The following is a 20255-nucleotide window of genomic DNA, read 5'->3' on the forward strand; positions in this document are numbered from 1 at the left end:
CATCAGCAACAAGAGCCTGTATTGCTCATGTAGTGCAGTTTGTTGCCTTATGAGCAGAGGTTTTTGTGATATTACAGGAAGGTGACTGTGGAGCAAGATGTACATGTACATTTCAAGGTCATTTTTTCTCTTTTGTTAGCAAGAAATATTAACAAAAGGAAACACTAAACTTGGAGAAAAAGACTAAAATACTCATTGGTAAAAATTTCCCTCTACATCTGCAAGTTCTGGGAGATGTTTTGCAAAGGAGAAATTTAAGAACTGCAATTGGGACCCACATTTCCACTGTGCTATTCTGCATGGAGTAGTGTTTCCAAGGTAACAAAGAGGCAATGTAAACAAAAATCAGAATTTCTGAGCAGAACTTGAAACTTTTGAAGCTTTAATTTAATCTAGCTTTTATGAAAATATAAAGGTTTGATTTGGGTTTGTTTTTACACTATTCCCTTATGAAGTCTAGGAGAAAAAGTAAATGCTTTTTCACCATATAAAAAGAGCTTTACATAGCATTCATATTTAGAAGTGAAAAAGATCATGAACCAAGAAGGGGTTTTACAAAACTTATCTGGTGAAAATAGTTTTCAGACTTTGTTGAAAGCAAAGCAACATTAAGTTTTCCCACCCCTACTTTTTGGAGATTACTAAAATCTCTTTCTTTGCTAAGCACAGGGTTTTGGTAGAATGCTATAAAACAGAACAACACACTATTTACATTCAGCTGGAGCCCGTGATTTATCCCACTGGTGTAAAGCCCAAGCTGATTCATTACCCTCCTGCTAATCATCACACAACCCAGACTCACACACCTGCCAGGGATGGCTTTTCTAGCCAAGCATGAGCACTAATGAAGAAAGGAACATTTGTTTCATGAAGAATCCAGTGCACTTTGACAAAAGATATGGAAAGAAATAATGGGGGAAAACCCACAGATTTCTCAGAAGTTTGCCTTCCTTTATAAAAAGTATAATTATTAGTTAGCCTGTGCAGCCTGCTTTAGATATGGGATAGATATAATTTTATTTGGCACCAGTGGAAATCCTGAACAGATACCAAAAGGAAAAGATCTTCAGCTAGGTTTCCATTTGCAACTCTTTAATTGTATTTTGTCAGCACTGAAGAAGGGAATGTGCAACTTTAAGGGTCACTGTAACAAAAAGCATTTGGAACTAAGTGTGCACCTTTGAGTGGTCTGCATTTCCTCCACTGGCAGCTCAAACCCAAAATAACAACAAAAGCAAACCCCTTGTGTGACTTAGAGCTGTTTCCTGATGACGAACACAGCACGTGTCACTGGTTCAGAAGGTGCGTGACAACCAGTGCCAGCCCCTCAGTGCATGGGGGTCAGGTGGGAGCGATGAGCAAAGTCTGCTGCAGCCATTTCCCATGCTCAGAAACACCACACCTTCCTTCCAGCTCCGGCTGGGACCCAGCCTTCCCCAAAGTGGACAAGCAGCTGTTTTGCTCTCAGTCCTTATTCAGAGGCTGCTTATTAGAAATGTATTGCCTCCTTCTAAATATGGTGCAATCGGGCATTAGGACCATCCTAAAAGAGCTGGAGTGATAAATGTGGCCTCAGGTTCATGAAAGCCAATGCAAACACAAACACTTGCAAACACTTAGTCTGATTTAAGGTTCAGTACAGAGTGCAACATTTGCTCTGTGTACCTTCCCCTCCCTTTAAGGGTTTAGATGAGTTCTGAGTTGTAATCAGGGAAATTTATATTTTGTGCAATTCATATTTCCCTGAAAAGTGTACATGAAAACATTTTAAACTGTGTCTCTGAGAGTAAAAACTATTTTCCCTTATACTATGCATGTTATGTAGTTTATGCTATTAAAAAGCAAACTAAAATTTGCTAGGGCATTAAATATTTGAATTACTGAGAATGAAAAGCCTAGTATTAAAATACAAAGTTATTGGGTTTTTTTAAAGAAGTATGGCATAAATACACATTGAAAATAAACTTTAAATTCTTGTTTGCAGTAACCTGACATTTCTACGTAACTGTCCTTAGCCTATAGCCAGGCTCATGCACCAATGCACTCTTGGAGGAAGTTGGCATTATCTTAAAAAAAACTTTCTGAGACTACCAGAGTCTTCCCTTATCTTTGGAAAACACTTGTGTTATGTGGGTTACAATGGCAGTACCTTTCTATTAACTTTTGTGAGATGTGTGAAGAGACCTAAAACCACACTCAGATTATTCCACGCTTTGTCTCTCAAGACTGCACTCATCTTCTGGATTTTTCTTCAAATCTCAGCTCACCCTCTATTTTTGCCAATGCAACCTTCCAGGAATAAATAAGAAAGGTTACTGGTGTGAATCTATAAAAACCAAAAACTAAAAATGTTATATTTGAAGATTCCAGCAACTTCAAAATCGACCTATATTAAAATGATAATTTCTAAGTTTACACATAGGGACCAAAGAGAGTTTGAATTATCATAATTTTCCTGGAAGTTGTACAGAAATAATAGATTAAATTCTTGTGCCAAAAGCAAAGATCTGGTGAGGTCTTCAGGAGTCCCAGGGTTGGAATTGTCAGCAGGACATGACATACCAATCACTAGCAAGGGGCTGAGACAACTGCTGCTCACAAAAGCAGGTTTTATCAGTGAAATGGAGTCAATAAATCCATATGTACTAATTTTCTCTTTTGGATGTTTGACAGGCACGAGTCTTTGCTATCCTTTTATCCTTAGAAGGATAACTCTAACTCTGAAAAGGTAGCAAAGGGATTTTGAAGGGATAACCCTCTAAAATTAATCTACTTTTAGAACATGAAAATTGTTTTAACAAGCTGTGCATATTCAGCTGATACTGAAGTAAGCTTAACTAATAATAATACAGAAATTTATCTCTGATCATGGACTACAGATCCCTGGCAGGACTGATTGTGTTCTGTGTTTTAGAAACAACAAATGGTACTTATTAAATGCATTTATATGGATCTCAGCCTGCAGAGAGGGCACATCCCTCAGGAGATTGCCAGAAGACCACATGGTGTCTGTCCTAGGTGTCTTTCCATGTCCAAACTTCCTTGGCATTTCTTCTGCTCAGGCCAAAGTCTGACCAAACTCCAACACAGAAACAAAATGAAGAATTTATTTTAGCCTTACATATCTATCTTTTCTTTCAGTTTAATTTATCTTTATTTCTCCTTTTTATTGATTTAAGGGTTTAATTATGTGCCAGGGAAAAATACCAAATAAATCCAACCTTCTGCCTCTTTTTGTGGAAGAAAAACAAAGCACTAACACTCACTGTGAGACTCAGAAACAGGAGTGGTCACTTCCCCGAGTTAAACTTTTCCCTTTGCTTTCCTGTGCCCCAAGAAAGTCACTAAGAATGGCTGCAGGATTTGACACAGCTTAAAAATACCAGGTGCCTTTTTTTTTAAATAGGCATGTGCCTGTCAGTACTAATGCAGGCAAGGAAAAGATAGAAATGGCCAACCCTTGTGTATGGCCATGGATCATGCTGCTGTTGGGAGAAACAGGGAACTTTAAAGCAAGGAAATTGGAGCTGAACAGGAGGGAGGAAAATGCAGTTCAATCCACAATATATGTTCACAGTGGAAGGCTTGTGACAATGCAAATTATATTTTAAAACTTCAGAAGAAAAATCTTCCTGCTTTGCTTTTTTTTTTATTTTTCATAGTGAAACATCACAAGTGACCATCATGTGGGAAACAAGCAAGGATTAGCACAATGATGCATATACTAAGTAGGTATTTTCTGACTTCCCTCATTGCATAACAATGCTGTAGAAGAGACACAGCTCTGTTAAAAGCATTCCCATCATACCCCCTTGTAGTGCCATGACTTATTCATAGAAAAGAAAAACTGAGTATCTGTACCAGTGATTCCCAGTCTTCTATCTTCCTGAAAGAAGGTTAGAAACTGCTTGATTACAACAACTACCAAGGAACATATATGATGTTTCTGAAAATGGCAGTTTGTAAGCGACATATAAAACACCATTAAAGAACAGAAACATATCCTCGTGTGCTCTGAAAATATGAGGTTTTGTATGTTGGCCGACTTCTGTAAAGCTTGAGGGTAAATTATTTACAGTAATTTCACAATTATAAGCCGCACATTACAATACAGAGTGTGATAAAAGGTATCTATTCTATCACCATCTGTTGAGGGTGGGGGCAGTGATCCTTATCTCAATGGGAGATATTCTGCTAATGGGCCATCCATTGAAACCAGGCAGGGCATTGTTCTTTATCTTTTCACAACCCATCCTTCCTCCAGAGAGTCATTTTCTGCTAATGGCCATTGAGTCCCACTGTGGGACTGATAAAATTACTGCATCCCATTGGAAGTTGCTCCAGCCAGGGGGAAGAGCCCAACATTTCTTACCAAGATAAAAACAGAGGTTTTGGGACACTAAGGGAGCCCCTTTCTCCACTGGACTCCAGAGGAAAACCGGATTTCTCCACATCACCACTGGAGCTCCAGAGGGAAACTGCACCTTGTACAGGAGCACTGCTCCAGCTGAGCCATATCTGTCACTGCAGGAGGATGCAGCCACCATGGAATGGGACTGCTGCCAACACCCTGCCTGACAGGGTGTCAGGTTGTACTCTGACTTTGTCAGGGTTTGGAGTTTGTTTCTTTGTAGCACTGTATTTCTATTTTAATTTCCCTAGAAAAGAACTCTTATTCCTAATTCCCATATCTTTGACTGAAAGCCTCTTGATTTCAAAATTATAATAATTTGGATGGAGGGGGTTTACATTCTCCATTTCAAAGAGAAGTTCCTGCCTTTCTCAGCAGACACTTGTCCTCCAAACTAAAACAGCAACTTTTCGTTCTTTGTCCATATATAAGCCGCACCTGATTATAAGCCGTGCTTTGGGTTTGGACCAAAATTTTAGTCAAAATGGTGTGGCTTATAATTGTGAAATTACTGTAATTTCTTTTTAGGATGGTGACTCTGACCTGTTCAATAATATTCCCAAAATCCTCAGCTTCGGTTAAAATAACATTTCCTGAGCCCTGCTACTAGGCATTGGGGGGAAGCAGAATTAAAAGAACCAGAGCAGTACATTGGTGTCCTGCTTATCTGCAGGCTTTCCTGGGATGCCAGTGTCACCAAGGACCATGTCTGCAGGTGTCTCTGTGTCTATGGAGCAGACACACCTCATCCTGAGCCACAGCTGTCTCTGGGCTCTGCTGCTGACACTGAAGAGGAAGGGAAAGGCAAAGGACACCCACCTCTAGCCCTGGTATAACTAATCCTTCTTTTCATTTTCCTTTCAAGTCAAAAGGACAGTAAGTGGTGACATTTAAATGACATTCTGCCTGTTTATAGGATGTTTTCCTTGCACACAAGAAGGAAGAAAACATAAATGTGAACAGGCAGGAACTGACAGAGTGTTTGAAAGCAGGATGTCTCTGTCTCCTAAGTCCTTAAGTCCCTGACTCTGTTCCCTGGCACTCTCAGATTCCATGGCTTGCTTTGGCAGGGCTGTGACCAGAGCAGCTTTGTGCCATGGCCAGCCTGCTCTGTGCCACCCCACGCTGTCCACTGGCCCACAGCAGGGGCTCAGGCAGCTGAGTACACCCCTCAATTCAACCAAAACCATCTTCTCATCTCTCCTCGGATACCTAGCAGTGTGTGTTTACTTCAGAGACCCCCTAATCAACTCTCCCCAGTAACCCAGCAGTCTGAAAGAGATTTATCTTCCTGTCTCCAGGCCCCAGCTGCCAACTCTAAAGTGCAGCCTGTCCATCTGTGACTCTCACTATTAGCTCGTTCCCACAGCCACTTATTTGGAAAAGTACATCAAGACACTAGAGACAGGGAAAGAGAAATGTATCTTAAAAGAAACAAAATAACCAAGCAATGCCTAAATAAGACTAAGGTCAACAGCAGAGTAAGTGAAAATGCAAGCTTCACGTTGGCTTCCCCAGAGAACCTGGAAGAAGGAAAAATAAGTGTAATCTATTACAGCAAATATCCTCACCTCCTTTGGTGGTAGGAATGAATCCAGCATTATCTTTCACGAGGAAAAAAATGAAATAAGACCACTATTCATTCTTTCTCTGGAGTTTGAAATACCAACTCTCTTGCACTGGCTAAACATCCCCTACTGCTGGTTTTCTGCCACTGAAGCTGCACTTCTAATGAAGCATTCATTAGAAACAGTCTCCAAAACCACTACTGCAATGTTCAGCTGTGCCACTGCTTTCCTGTCAGAAACTTTGGTGGGAAGGGTGCTGCACCAAGTCTCTTTGGGGCTGGCCAAGTTGCTTCAATGCAGTTTGAGCAGCCCCCATGAACAGTCCTTTTCTGGCTGTGGTTATTAGAGTTGAGTGGATTAGGGAGGTGATGGTGTGTGTTCTTGCAACATAACTGCTGCTCTCTACCCTCCCTGATAAATTTTAATCATCCAGTCCTAGTCTGCTTCCTCTCCAGTCTTTCAATTCTGGATTTATCCCCTAAAATTGCTTTCCTTGAGATTTTTACAGCTAGCTAATTGACTTTCTGTTACTTCTCTTCCACTGTGCATGAATAAGGTCTCTTCAGAGTTCTGCTTACAGCTCTTTCCTTTAATAAAGTATTGTATTATATTCATATACCACCTGGATGGAGGGTTCACAGAAACCACAACAGTATTTAAAGGAGAATAATCATTGAACAAATACTGAGCATCTTTATAAGAACTTAACTTCATATGGAAATACCTGAGACATATGGACAGGAAGGAATGGACTGTCATATGCTGAAATGGCAAAGCTTTAAGAAAAATTGCAAGAAATATATTATTTTCTCTTTCTCCTTTTCTCTCCTCATTAATCTTTTCTCCTCTGTTTTAATATTTGATTATTTGTGAAAGCTGTTTCCACAAAAACTTAGATTTCTCCCCCCCAATTTATTTTACACATAAATTTCCATTTTGCAAATGCTATAGAAGTTAACACTGATTATTAGAAGAATTTTGATCATAGGTAGATTTGTTATTTTGTGGTTATTGATAAAGAGGTGAGTGTCCAGGATTCCAAGAAGCATCCTGATGCTTTCCTGCTATGGACACCAATCTTCTTTTGGAGTGGGGATACAGGGAATGCAACAGTAAAAGCAACCCATGCTGCAGGCCATCTTGTTCCTGCATATGCATCCAGCAATGAAAAACCATAAAAATGCAAATTATTCATTGACAAGTACAGAGTCATTGTTATGTTTCAGAGCCAGATATTAACTGAGGCCATTCTTTCTGCCTTTCCAAAACTTATTTTATTCAATGTCATTTTAGATTTTGGACACCAGCTCTGCATCCACAAAAGATGGACATCACTACCATACTTGGCATCAGAAATACTCTATGTGTGTATACATGCTTTTATGCAAGGTATAAAAACATTTTTAATCTGGAATATTGTTCTAGATCTGTGTTTTGATTCTGTGACTACAAAATAGATATTTCTCCTGGATTTTCTCTTGTCATTTTTTTTTCTTCCACTGATCTCATAATTACATAAAACTGACATTTTGTGTGGTATTTGGGCCTCTTTATGTCTTAGCATCATTCAAAAGAAGGAAGTTAAACCGCATGTGATGGAAAGGTGAACAGCTGAGAAGATGCTCTGCTGCTGCCCCACAGAGGTTCCTACACTGCTGCTCCAGCTGTCCTTTAACTCTGGAGGAATGGCTGAGCTAGATCTTACTGACATTTGCTTCTAATATTGCCATTCAAGATGAGGTCTGACACTGATTTTAATTTGGGAGAAAATTGTACCTCTGGCACCAAGTTCTCAGCTCAGAACATCTATGCAAAGGCTTGTGAGCTCTGCAGGGACACCTGAGTTATTTCCAATGACCATTTAAATGTCCAACAGTTTTTCCATTACAGCTGTTTTCTCTAAACACCTGACCATGAGGTTTCCAGGGAACAAGATACTGACAGATTACTTTTTTCCTCTAGTAATATTCTGTAATGCCTCAGGAGTGAGGAAACTTGTCTGCTTACACACTCAGGTGACAGATTTCAAAGTGCATGGTCACTGTGAGGTTCAAAAAAAATCTCAAAAATTTCTTCAATATGCAGATCCAGCAGAACTCAGTGGCAGAGAACAGCTTTGCTTGCTGACAAGTGGGAGAGTGGGCACTTCCTTGGGAACAAAGCTCTGCTCGTGCTGGATGGGAGACAGCCCTTTGACCAGGAGGTGGGGAAACAAAGGGAACAGACTGATTGAGGGATGGACAGGTATGAAGGTGTTATCCCTGCTCTCCTGCCTCCCAGTCCCTCGTGCATCAGGCAGATACAGAGGAGGGAGCTGTAAATAGTCCAGATAATCTCAAAATGCCTTTGTGCCAGCAAAAAGCACTCAGGTACAAATTTACTTTAAAAAGGCAGATCCCCCACTGCTCCACACTGCTTCCCCCCACAATATCAGAAGGACTTTGAAGCCTTTTTTTCACTCATGGGCTGCAATTTTAGTAATTAATGTATCTACCATAGAACACATTTCAAGCCTGAATACATATAGTACATTTATTGTTCTTGGAAACACTCTCAGATACACAGTTCAGCTACTTATCTTTCCTATATCATATTCACAACAGATGTTTTTCCCCTTGTACAATAATTACTTGTACTCTGTTCCCATTAGGTATGCACAGAGAGAAAAATGATATGATTGCTATTTAGTCACTTTTAGCATGAGTAGCCTGGAGGGTTATATTTTATGATACATTTCTAATCACTGTACCATGATAAAATGATACAGAACAAGTCTAGAGTTGCACATAGCCATCTACCTGTGGACAGAATTTTTCAGGGATGACCCTGTGTTCTGTTACTGCTCTGGAAGTCAGCATTGATATCCTGATCCCTTGCTTGCTACAGGGACAAGTAAAATCATAACTGAGCTATTTTAGGCTATTAAAAGAGTCTCAGGAGGAATTAAAATTACAAAATGGTCTGTCAAAAACAAATTCTGTCAAATTGGTGTTAGTCAACTTTTCCTGAGCTTGTCATTCTCTCGTCAGCAGTCTGAAGGGGCTGCACAGAGTTTCCTAATTCCTGCAGTGCTCTCAGACATTGAACCCCTCCCTTTCCAGCCTCTCCAGCTCCTCTAGTTGGGCACATTTATGCCACATCTTTGCTGCCTGTTTCACTGTAAGGTTCTACGTGCCAGATGCAGCTGTTTAGGGTGGGATCTCTTGTCACATGTCTGTGCTGTGGATCCTGGAGTGGCCTGCAGTGCACCCAGAGCCAGAGCTCCAGTAGAAATCAAATTCACCTAAAGCCCTGTGCAAGACCCACTCACACCTTGGCCAGTTTTCAGTCAGGACACACACTGCATCCCACATACAAAAAGAAGCTTCCAGTGAGTGCTTTTACCTCAGCCTATTTGTGTAGAGATGTTTCTGCAGTAACATATGTATGAGTCATATCTTACTTTTATCATGAGGGACCTACGTCAGCATAAAAAGGGAAAACCTTACTTGACATTGCTGATTTCTGTAAGAGAAAAGAATAAAAGCTAAAAGGTTTCTTTTCTTCCAGAAAAAAACCAAACCAAAAACTAAACACAAACACACTTTTGACATATATCAGAAAGAGCAAATGAAATGAAAACATGTTCTTTTTCTCTTGAATGTCTAAGAGAAGGGTGATTAATGTGCTGGAACTTAGGCACAGAGGAGAGGAATTTGAAGGGTTGCTAATGTTAGAACAAGTTATGGCAATTCAAAGTCCCTGAACACATGGAAGAAAAATAGCAGTGACATCATTCGAATGTGTTGCAAGTTCTTCATGAAACTTAACTTAGCCTTTCATCCTGGGATGAAAATCTACAGCTTCAGCTAAAACCTTGGCTAGGTACTGCATGGGGTGTGCACCCTGTGCATGTGTGCAGCTCTGGATAACATACCCTCCTCTTGGGGCATGGAATCAATGAGACACATCCACCCCCTCTTCAGAGATAGAAAATGGATGAGAAAGATGTTCCAGCTCATGAAATATTGCAGAGTCCAAAAGAATACCTGTGGATATCCGAAAATTCCAAGAAAGGAGGCAGACTCAGACTTTGAAGTGTGAAAGTAATTTTGGCAGTTTGAGATCTCGTAACTTCCATAAACTGTTCCTGAATGCCTGTTCTCCTCATGCAAAACAGGATGGGTTGTATAATGGAAATCACCTGACACTTTTCCAAGCACTTTGGAAATGAGCATATCTTTTGATACCGCTCAAATAAATCATAAGGTATTTAGCAAGGACCTAGTTACTAGAAAGTATGACCAGAGGAACAAAAAACATCTTGAAAATTGGGTGTTGGTTCAGAAAATACAGACTGGTAGGGAAATAGAAAGGTATAAAGTTTCCATATATCTGCATATCTCACCCTATGCAAAGAAAGAACACCCCACAGATCCATCTATTCTAGGGCTACTGTCAATGGCTACATTGCAAAAGGTCACCTTTGAATTCCAGAAAAAATTCACGCCTGGCTCCTGTGACAAAGCTTCCTCCATAGCATAAGTAAGGATGTTTGTGCCCTGAAGCTGAGCACACGACTGACAGAGGATGTTCCATGGCCACCATGCCAGAGACATTCAGTGTGCAAACCTGGCAGTCTCCAGGCCAGCAGTGTGCAATTCAGAGCTCCCCTCTCTCCTCTTGCTCCCTTGGCCAGTGCAAGAGAGCAGATGGTGACAGAGGAGACAGGGAAAGAGTTGTATCCCTGTAGGGAGGCACAGGTAGCTTTAGCCATCTCTGCTGTTTGCCACAGCTCAGCTACAATGTCCTTTATAAAGACTGGGGGTGAGTGTGTACAGGGCCACCAAGGCCACCAAGGCCAGGTGACAGGCTGACCTCTGTGCTGCCCCCAAGAGCAGAGCTCAGGCGGTGGCCCTGGTGCCAGTTCTGCAGCTGCACACTGAATATATCCCCTGAGTCTGAACCCTTGCAGCGGCAGTAATTCCAAAAGGGAAGTGTGTTAATGGACACTTGAAATACTGCCAAGTCCTTCAAGTACACACTTGGAATGCTGGCCAAGAGGGGCAGAAAATGCTTCTTTTCCCTAATTTCAGACACGTTGCCTTCATTTTGAGCTTCTGGTTTGAGATGTTTCACCCTCTCTGACCTCTATTTTCTCCAAAATTTCAAAATCATCGATTCAAACCAATCCAGTTCTAAAAAACTCCAGGGCTGTTTATGCAAGGACTTCCCAGATGAAACTCCTGCTACCTTTACAAAGAGCATGAGGAGCAGACAGGCACTCACTGGGAGAGACTGGCCTCCAGGTCTTCCCTGCCACTTCACATCCTAGAAACCATTGTGATGTGACACAGAGAACTTAAAATAACAACTAATTCCATTTAGAAATGACTGCATTATTCATCACACATTTTCTGGGGTTTGTCCTTTTGTTTTTAATACTGAGAATAGCTGCATAAATATTGCAATGTTTGTTTCTCGATTAATTTTTTTTCTTGGCAGTTTATGCCTAATATATACTGATGTTAACTAAAGCTATCAATTCATTTATTAGATTTGTTTAGTTTTTTTCTTGAAAAAAAATAATGTTGGGGAATATACTTGTTATTCAGGAGGGTTTGTTAATATTTTCTGTTGGCAATTTTCTTCACAATTGTCTTCAGCTTTAATAAGCTTTTGTGTTTAAAATGGAAATGATACTAAACCTATTTTATCTCAAAGTATAGGGTAACCAGATAATATTTTCTTTCAGTCCAATGGGTTGGAAGCAATTCAGTTCTCAAATTGTTGCTTTTTAAGAGGAGAACTAAAGAATAATAACAAAGGAACTTTAAAAAACAAACAAACAAACAAAGTCCTACCCTACCTACAAAGGAGGGAGGAAAATAAAAGTAATAGCACGATGAGCAAGAGAACTTCTAGAAACAAACTTTTCCTTCACTTTTCTTTGATGCCCCAGTCTTGGCTCCCACTGATTTTAGTCAGCAGGCTTTGAGTCACTTTAAAAGTTTCTGAAATAGCTGCACCTGTTATCCTTCCTATTTACCCTGTAAAGTTTATTTTGACCTTTGTATTATAGATCATCTTGGTGTTGGTTTAGCACATTCAGCATCCTTGTCACAAGTCTGCTGCCAGGGTCTGCTGCAGGGGAGTTTACTTTCTCAGACTGGAGTAGGTGACATTTTCAACCAAACAAACTAAAAAAACCCCAAAAGTAAATAGAAATACTCTCTCCAAGTTTTGATCCATCATGGTAAGGCTTGTTTTCATTTCCAGACACAAAACCACTGTGCTCTGCCAGGGGAAGGAGGAAACACAGTACTAATGAAAACATCTTATTACAGCATTGTCACAACACATTTGTCACCAATGTCTCCCCCAGCCCCCTTGATCTTTCACTCAGTGCTACCTCTGTTAAAACTGATTTACTTTTTCACAATAACTATTATTTCTCAAATACAATACTTTCATAGCCGGAACTCCAATACCCTTTAGAAAAGTTTTTGGTTTTGTTTTTGGTTTTTTTTTTTTGCAGTGTTGTAATAGTAGATTTTATTTTATGTGGTCTAGATAGTGAGATTTTACTTTGTTGCAAAACCAATATATTTTTACAGGTTTAATACTTGTGAAGAAATCCACATTCTCTCAAAGGTTTACTCTAGGAAGCGGGCATATATCCTTTTATTTTCAGTCTTAGCAGCGAAGCATTAAATATGATCATGAAATAACAACACTTTATTTCTATGTCTATCAAATAAAAAAATCTCTGATGAAGTCAACAAAAACATTTGATTGGATTCAATGAGGTCCAGCTCTAATCACCTGGCCACCTCTGATGCCCAATACTGCATTTAATACAATTTACTGTGACAGGTGCCTGTTTTGTATACAAAAAGCTGTGGCATCATGTACAACACAAAATAAATCTAATTTACTGCAGTAAACCCCATCCTTTTATAGAGAGTAATTCATAAACTTGATTGTGGATTTATTTTTTTTCATTAATTCATGTGTAAAGTAAAAAAAAAAAAAAGTAGAAAATATGTCCCATTTGCAGGTGACTAACTTGTGACTTCCCCTTAAAAATTAAAGCTCCTCCCATTCTCCATCTACTGAATCCATAACGCCAAGCAAATGCCACCTGACAAGCCCAGAAATGCATGGATGTGCACGTGGATGAAACTTCTATTGACACAAATGAAATTCCAGGCATCTGAAGGCAGGATTTAGCCCAGAGTCCTCAGTGTGTGACAGCTCATTTATTCTCATGGCAATGAACTGATGAAGGAGAAAGGCTCTTAATGTGACACAGCAAGCTTAAGGAGCAGAAATGGGGATTCAGGAAGCCATTCAATTGCTTTTTTTGAAGATACTCCTACCTTTCAAGTCTGTGCTCAGCATGGTGGTCCCTGCTCCCTCCAGTCTCCAATAAGAGATGATTTCTCCTTCAACTACAACTGCAGATGTTGGAGGATCTGTTTTTAGGCTGTCAAACTTTTCAATTCACAATGCAGACCTGTTAAAAAATAAATTTAAAAACTCAGAAGAGAAGGTAGAGAAGCTGCAACAGAAGAGACCAGGCAAGCCGCAATTTCTCAGACCCACATCACATGATAAATTGCAGAGAAGTACCTTCACTATCACATTCTATATTTCTTCAAAATGAACTAGTTCAGTTAATATGTTGTCCATTTTGATTTTTAAATTTTGGAGTCTTCTTCTTTAAAGTATAGTGCTTGTACAGTGTGCCAGGCAACCTCTGCTTTGGAGACAAAATGTTCTTGCAAGAATATTAGGAAGAAGCTTTCAAACATAGTCCCAACAGAAGATGCACAAAAATCCTTTGAACCTTGTTTCATTTCTTCTCTTTCCTTGTCCATACATGCACAGAACAGGCTGACAATGAGTTAGATCAGTCAAATGAAATAGGAGATAAAACAGGTGATCTGTGGACTTCACCTGATTTAACAACTTGGATCAAGCAAGGGCTAGTCCCTAACATCACTACTCTGAACTGCAAACTCTGCTGTCTTTCCTGCAAATTTCAAAGCACTGCACTACCACAAAGTGGTAACACAAGCAAAGAATACAGTCCTCACTCTCACTGCAATACAGATGTCTCTTCAGAATACTGGTCATAGTTTGAGCCTTGCCCTAATTTTTTGGGAAAATTAAGCCCAGGAATAAAATGAAGATAAAAAATAAAATTCAAAGCAGATACAGTAGAAAAGAACAAGACAGAGGAAAGGAAGAGAAGAGGAAAAAAGAGTGGCCCAAAATTTTTGCTTTTTTTTTTCTACTTAGCAACAAGTAGACATCATATTCTGGTGGAGTATCATTTACTTTGACAATAAATTGACAAAAGATGCTGAAGAAAGAGAGGATGGGTTAAATTACCAAAAAAATCCAAACCTCACAGTCCAGTTTTGATAACAAAAAAAGACAAAAAATTCATTACTAAAACACGGACACCTTCCTTTTTACTTTCTCTGGTGGCAGTTCAGGCCTTGGCAGAACAGTTCAGAAAGCCAATATTCATATTTGTTTTTTTTTTTTTAAATCTTCCTATTACTGAAAAAAAATCTCATTTTTTGCCAGGAAAAAAAAAATAATTAGACTGTATTATTAATTAGTTTTCATGCAATTCACTAGGATGGAGAAAGTGAGCTACTCCGAAAAGAAAACTGTAGAGAAATTACAGAATTTCCTAAAAAAAGGAGTGTGTGTAGCTTCCAAAACACAATCACAGCTGACAGAATTTCTCACCTCTATTTGCAATCTCACCAGAGACCAAGGACTGAGAAACCACCACAGGAAACTGCTTAATGCCCTGTGTCAAAGTGATCTCTTCAGATTTAGAATGAGCAGAAAGGCTGAACTCATGTGAGGACACTTCCACTAGCACTGCTCAATGTTTTATGTGGTGTTCAGGGGAGAGTTGGGAGGTTTTGGTCTCTCTTACTCCCAGAATGGCATTTTTCACCACCAAAAAAATAAAGTCATGGACAATAAATCAATACTGAAAGCATTTCCTGAAAATGCTCAAATATCTGCATCAACTCAAAGACATGCACAATAAAATGAGAATTTTTATTTGACAGCTGATCAACAGGGAAGAACCAAATGGCCAAATTAATGATAAATGTCATTCAAGAGCCCAGTTGCTAGGGCAGGCATGCAGAGGTATCATATAGGTTATAATGTCCTTAAATTTTGAAGCCTACAGAGAAGGGGGGGTTAGAAGTTTTGTCAGGAATAAAGGAAAATAAATAATGTGGCAAAGTGTTGTGTAAAGGCAGTAAGTTGGAGAACATCAGAAATGTGGCACAAAGCAGAGCTGTCAGGATGACTCTGGGAGCCAAAGACCCAGTGTCACCCTGAAGAACACTCCCATCTGGAGGAGTTTGAACCCAATAGCCAAGTTCAAGGACATCCTCAGCTCTTCAGCAACACCTTAAAAAGCTAAACAACAGAAGAAGAAGAACAAAGAAGCAAAAAGTGAAGTGCTGTGGTTTTATTTCTGTAAAGAATTCAGGATCATTATTCATACTGCCAGTTATACCAACACAACTAATGATGGTTCTGCATGAGACCTGATGTCCTTTTCTTGTCTTTCTTTCTCTCTTCCTCTCATTCCAAATATTTTTTTTCTTCTTTCTTTCTTTCTCTTCCTTTCTTTTCTTCTTCTTCTTCTTCTTCTCCTTCTCCTTCTCCTTCTTCTCCTTCTCCTTCTTCTCCTTCTCCTTCTTCTCTTTTTTAAGTTGAAAGATGTTCTGGACTTGACACCAAATGTGTCATGCGTCAGGAAAACATGAATAATGCAGTGGAGTACTATGGTAGCATGAACTGTTAGAGAAATCACAGCTTCTGGTCTTCACTGCTTGTCTAGAGAAAAATTAGGTCTTAGGTACATTGTTGATGGCAACCAGAGGCTTCAGAACAGGTTCTGAGATGTGGATTTCACATGCCACGTGAGTTCTGTCAGCACATGTTAAATAACCCTGTGTCCCCCATTCCTGGCCCCTCCACCCCCATTTGTTTATCCTTCATATGTTGAAACTTCTACTACCTTGGCATTTTCTCCCTGAAACCAAAACATGGAGCAGCAGTGGCTATTGTAGCTATCAAGCTATTTTGTCAACAATATATCAAATACTTGCCAATTAACATTCATTGCTTTTTTGTTTTGCTTGCTTTGCCTTCCAGTACTGTTGTCTAGGGATAGGACCTTCAGACCTGAGTCATCTTTTCTGATTTTCAAGCAAATATTAAATCCTAGGGGGTGTATAAGACTTTTTTTTCCCCTCCTCACTTACTGTCTTTGCCTATTGAAGCAATGTTTAGCTGATATTCCAGCAAAAACATCCTCCAGCTCCCGAGCACAGCACCACAAGAAGCACAGCAGCATTCCCTCTGTGAGGCCACAGGCCATTCTTGCAGCCTGATTTCTGCTACCTGACACAGTCAAACCCCTCAGCCTGTGAAAGAAGGGAAATTAAAGAATATGAGCCTACCGAGTCAGAAAGGTCCTACAAGTTAAAGGGTGAAGTGTGAGGTGAATTGCCAGGTGGATTCCCATCATTCAGTTTCACCCTGCATTCTGGGCTGTTTCAGTGGTTCTGGCCTCATCCTAACACAACAGAAATACATCCTGCAGTTCTTAGCTACACTCAAATCTGAATTTAGGAGTTAGGAGAATAAATGTGCTGAAGAAAAGTGGCTGAGATGTAGAGAGCAGCAAGGAAGGTATGAAGATCTCTCACATCCATGCTGCCGTTTCTGTCTCAATTACAGAAGGTACATCCCAAATAAAATCACATACAGTCAGCTAAGACTTCACTTAGGGAAAAAGTGTCACCACCAGATGGGACTGGCAATTCTCCATCAGCCCTGAGTCATTTCTCATTGGGTTTGGAGTGACATTGGCTTTGCATCACATTGATCTGAGTGAGGAGCCTCTGCCCTCCCAGTAATCCTCAGCATTACACAGGAGAAAGCTCATGGGAAAAAAGACAAAGGTAAAAATACTATGGCCAAAATCTGTTTTGTGATAGAATAATATTAAACTTCTGATGGGGCACGTTCTCTTACTTTATGAAGGAGTTTAATGGTGTCTTTTAAGAACAATAAATAAGCTACTTGAAAGCATTCTCAAGTTAAGATTGCTTTTCTCCTGCTAAGTCTGCTAATTATGTCATTTTTCCATTAACTGAATGTAAATGTAAAGTCCTCAAAACCAACACTGAGTCAGTTCTCTGAGCTGCAGTAGCCCCTCAGAAGTACAGCACTATCAGAGTGTTCTCACTTTGCAGGGAACACCCTGGCAAAGGGCAGGATTTCTCTGTCTGGCCATGAATGTGAATTTCTTCCCTGACAAAATGTTTTCAGGAGTGACCAAGCTTCTGCCACCCATTTTCTGCTAAAAAAGATCAACCTGGGCATTTCAATTTCCACAAGAGCACTGCAAGTAGCATGTAAAGGTATAAGAATGGATCATTAGCCAGCTGCCAGAGGTTATGGCTTATTCCAGGTTTCACCTGATGAGTATTTGAAGCAGTAAAATTCAGAAGTAATTTATCTAAAGAAGCTACACAGGCAAAGTAAACTACTATCTGTGTTAGTCCCTAATGAGAAAACTGACCCATACCAGCACATGAAATATTTAAAATAACCTCCCCATGATGAATTTGCATCAAGTCCAGTGTATTACATATCACTCCTGAGAGTTTGTCAGCAAAACCCAACAAACAGGTTTGCACTTTCTCATCTATTCTTAGCCCTCTTTTTTATTTATTCTTACATGTACAAAGATGTCTACAAATCTGAACCCACTCTGTCAACCAGGCTTGTATCTACAGGATACATGCAAAGCTAACTTCAAAATGAATTTTTAATCATTTCTTTTTAAGGCTGAGAACAGAATGGATCAAACATTGAATATGTTGTAATTTTCCAAGTTCTTCTGGTAGGTTTTTTGACTCTGAAGTGAAGAAATAAGATATCTCTCAGCCCTTAGTTTTTCATCTTCAAAAGTATGAAATTCTTCTCGAGAGAAGAGTTGTTTTGCTACTGGGTTAAAAAAAATGTATTCCCCAAAGAAACAACCCAAGTACCGTTATTTTCTCTTTTCAGAAATACAAAATATGATACACTATAATCATTACTTTCTGCTTACTTTCTGGCATATAGGCTGCCATTTTCATTTCAGGAATGGGGTAAAGACACAGACCAGTTTCTCCTGATTTAGTTTAGAAAACATGTTGACTACTAGAAGACAAATTTGAGATTCCTGGTGACTTCTTGAAACCATGGAATTCTAGGTGTGAGAAAATGATCACCTTGCCTTTCATCAGGTTAAGAACACACAACAGAGAACAAGCAAATATCTCCTGACAAGTCTTTTCCTGGCACAGTGTGCAAGACAGACTTTGTGTTGCCAAAACTTCCTGTTCTGGGGTGATGTTTAGACTATAAGAATATGCACTAATAATAAATTATTTTCCATCTCCTTTGAGAGACAGTATAGGTCTGAAAGTACACACAAACACAGAGTCAGCCACTTATGAATATTTAAATAAGACATTACCTTGCTTGTTTATTTTATATTTTAATGTTAAATGATGTGCAAAGAAATCCCCAATATAGCATAACTTAGAAATATATATCTTCTAAAGTAAACCAAAACAAAGTCTAAATTGTGCCTGTGATAAGATTATTTCAGCTTACTCTCCCTTCAGGTTACTCAACCTGTTTGTTTATATAAATCTAATATCTATTTCAATGTATTTAAATTATTTGCAATAGGATAGCCTATTAAATAAATTGTATTGAGTTTGAGGGGAGAAGAAGTTCTATTCTGGTATTTTATTTCTAAACTAACAAAAGAGTAAGAGAAATAAGAGGATTTTTCAGCCTCTTGAGATTTCTGATACATTATTTAGTGTGTGGTTTTGGGGATTTTTAAAAATTTTCCTCACTAGCAAATACACATAAACACAGAAAAATATCCTACAGGAATAGTTGATTGAACTGGCCAGACACTGATGATAGAAATGAAGCTACCAACAGGAAATTGGTGAATTTCAAAATGAGGGATTACCAATGTAGTAATTATGATTTCAAGGAAAAAAAACAAACAACAATTTTCTCATGTCTTGGAACCCAGAAATAAAATATTTAGATAATACAGATTCAAATAAATGTTTCCAGTTCTACTGTCACTGTAAAATTTCTGCTTTTTTAGTCAGAAAACACTTCAGTGGAACTTGAATACAATAAGAAATGAGAAATTGAAGATTTTCTTAAAGGGAAAACGATGATTTTGCATCTCCAAAATGAGATGAAAAAGCCAAAGAAACACTTTTGAAGTAACGTATGGAATGCAAACACTACACAGGGCTGAAGCATTCAGGCAAATATGTGGGGCTGGCATTCTCACAGCTACCCCTGGCTGGGTTTATGACCTTTACAAGGCTGATAATCCTAAAAGGATTTGTGGGAATTTTGCTGAGCTCCCACATCCAGTGATGCCTGTGGTGCTCTGCTGCTGAGGGACCTGTGAGATGGGGCTTGCCATGCTGAACTGAGCTCTCACCTGTCCTGCAGGAAATTATCTCACTCCCATTGCTGACACTGACAGCACAGCTCCAGGAGATTACTCATTTTGGGCTTACAGCAGTGGGACAGAGCTGAGGTGCCCCTTTGTGAAGGCAGCAGTGGATGGGGTGCTCCCCACCCTCCCTGCCAGCCCCCAGCCTCCTGCCAGTGCCAGGCTCCACCAGGGAAACCCCAGGGCTGAACTCATTGAGCCCTTGCCATCCTGCTTCCACTCCTGCTGCAGTGCCTCTCCTCACACAGATGTACAGGAGAAACTGCACAAACTCCTAGTGCTAGAACCAGAGGAAAATACTCAATCACAGTCACACTTTAGTCACTGTCTGGAGGTAAAGCCCCTTTACCTTCTGGCCAAGACTCTCCACAGCATGTGGCAGTAAACAAGTCTGAATGTGAAAATGCTAATTCATGTGTTCCCCACATATGTCTTTTCCCATCAAGCTGAGCTCTGAACAAAACATCTGTGAGAGAAATTTTGTTTCAAGAAGTGTGAAAGAACATAAAAAAGCAGTGATTTTTTTATTGCCAATGTGTGAAGGAAACAGTTCTCAGGCTCCTCTCCTCTTCTGATAACATACTGCTAGTCAGTGGTCTGAAATAATATCTGTATGTTACCCAAGCCAGAACTAAAGTTTTGAGAGATCTGATGACTGTTGGTAAGTCAAGATTCATATTCCCCC

The 20255-nt window shown here is 39.6% G+C and overlaps 1 protein-coding gene across 1 annotated transcript in view; it reads right to left on the reverse strand.

Moving 5' to 3' along the window:
- The window catches only part of LOC116999418, a 49413-nt gene that overhangs the window by 20307 nt on the left and 8851 nt on the right, over positions 1 to 20255 (reverse strand). Inside the window, exon 4 of the mRNA XM_033066117.1 lies at positions 13341 to 13477. Coding sequence (XP_032922008.1) covers positions 13341 to 13362 — 22 coding nt within the window. The 5' untranslated portion in view covers positions 13363 to 13477. The remainder of the gene's footprint in view (positions 1 to 13340; positions 13478 to 20255) is intronic.

The sequence above is a fragment of the Catharus ustulatus genome, chromosome 8 (genome assembly GCF_009819885.2).
Source record: "Catharus ustulatus isolate bCatUst1 chromosome 8, bCatUst1.pri.v2, whole genome shotgun sequence".
Lineage (NCBI taxonomy): Eukaryota > Metazoa > Chordata > Aves > Passeriformes > Turdidae > Catharus > Catharus ustulatus.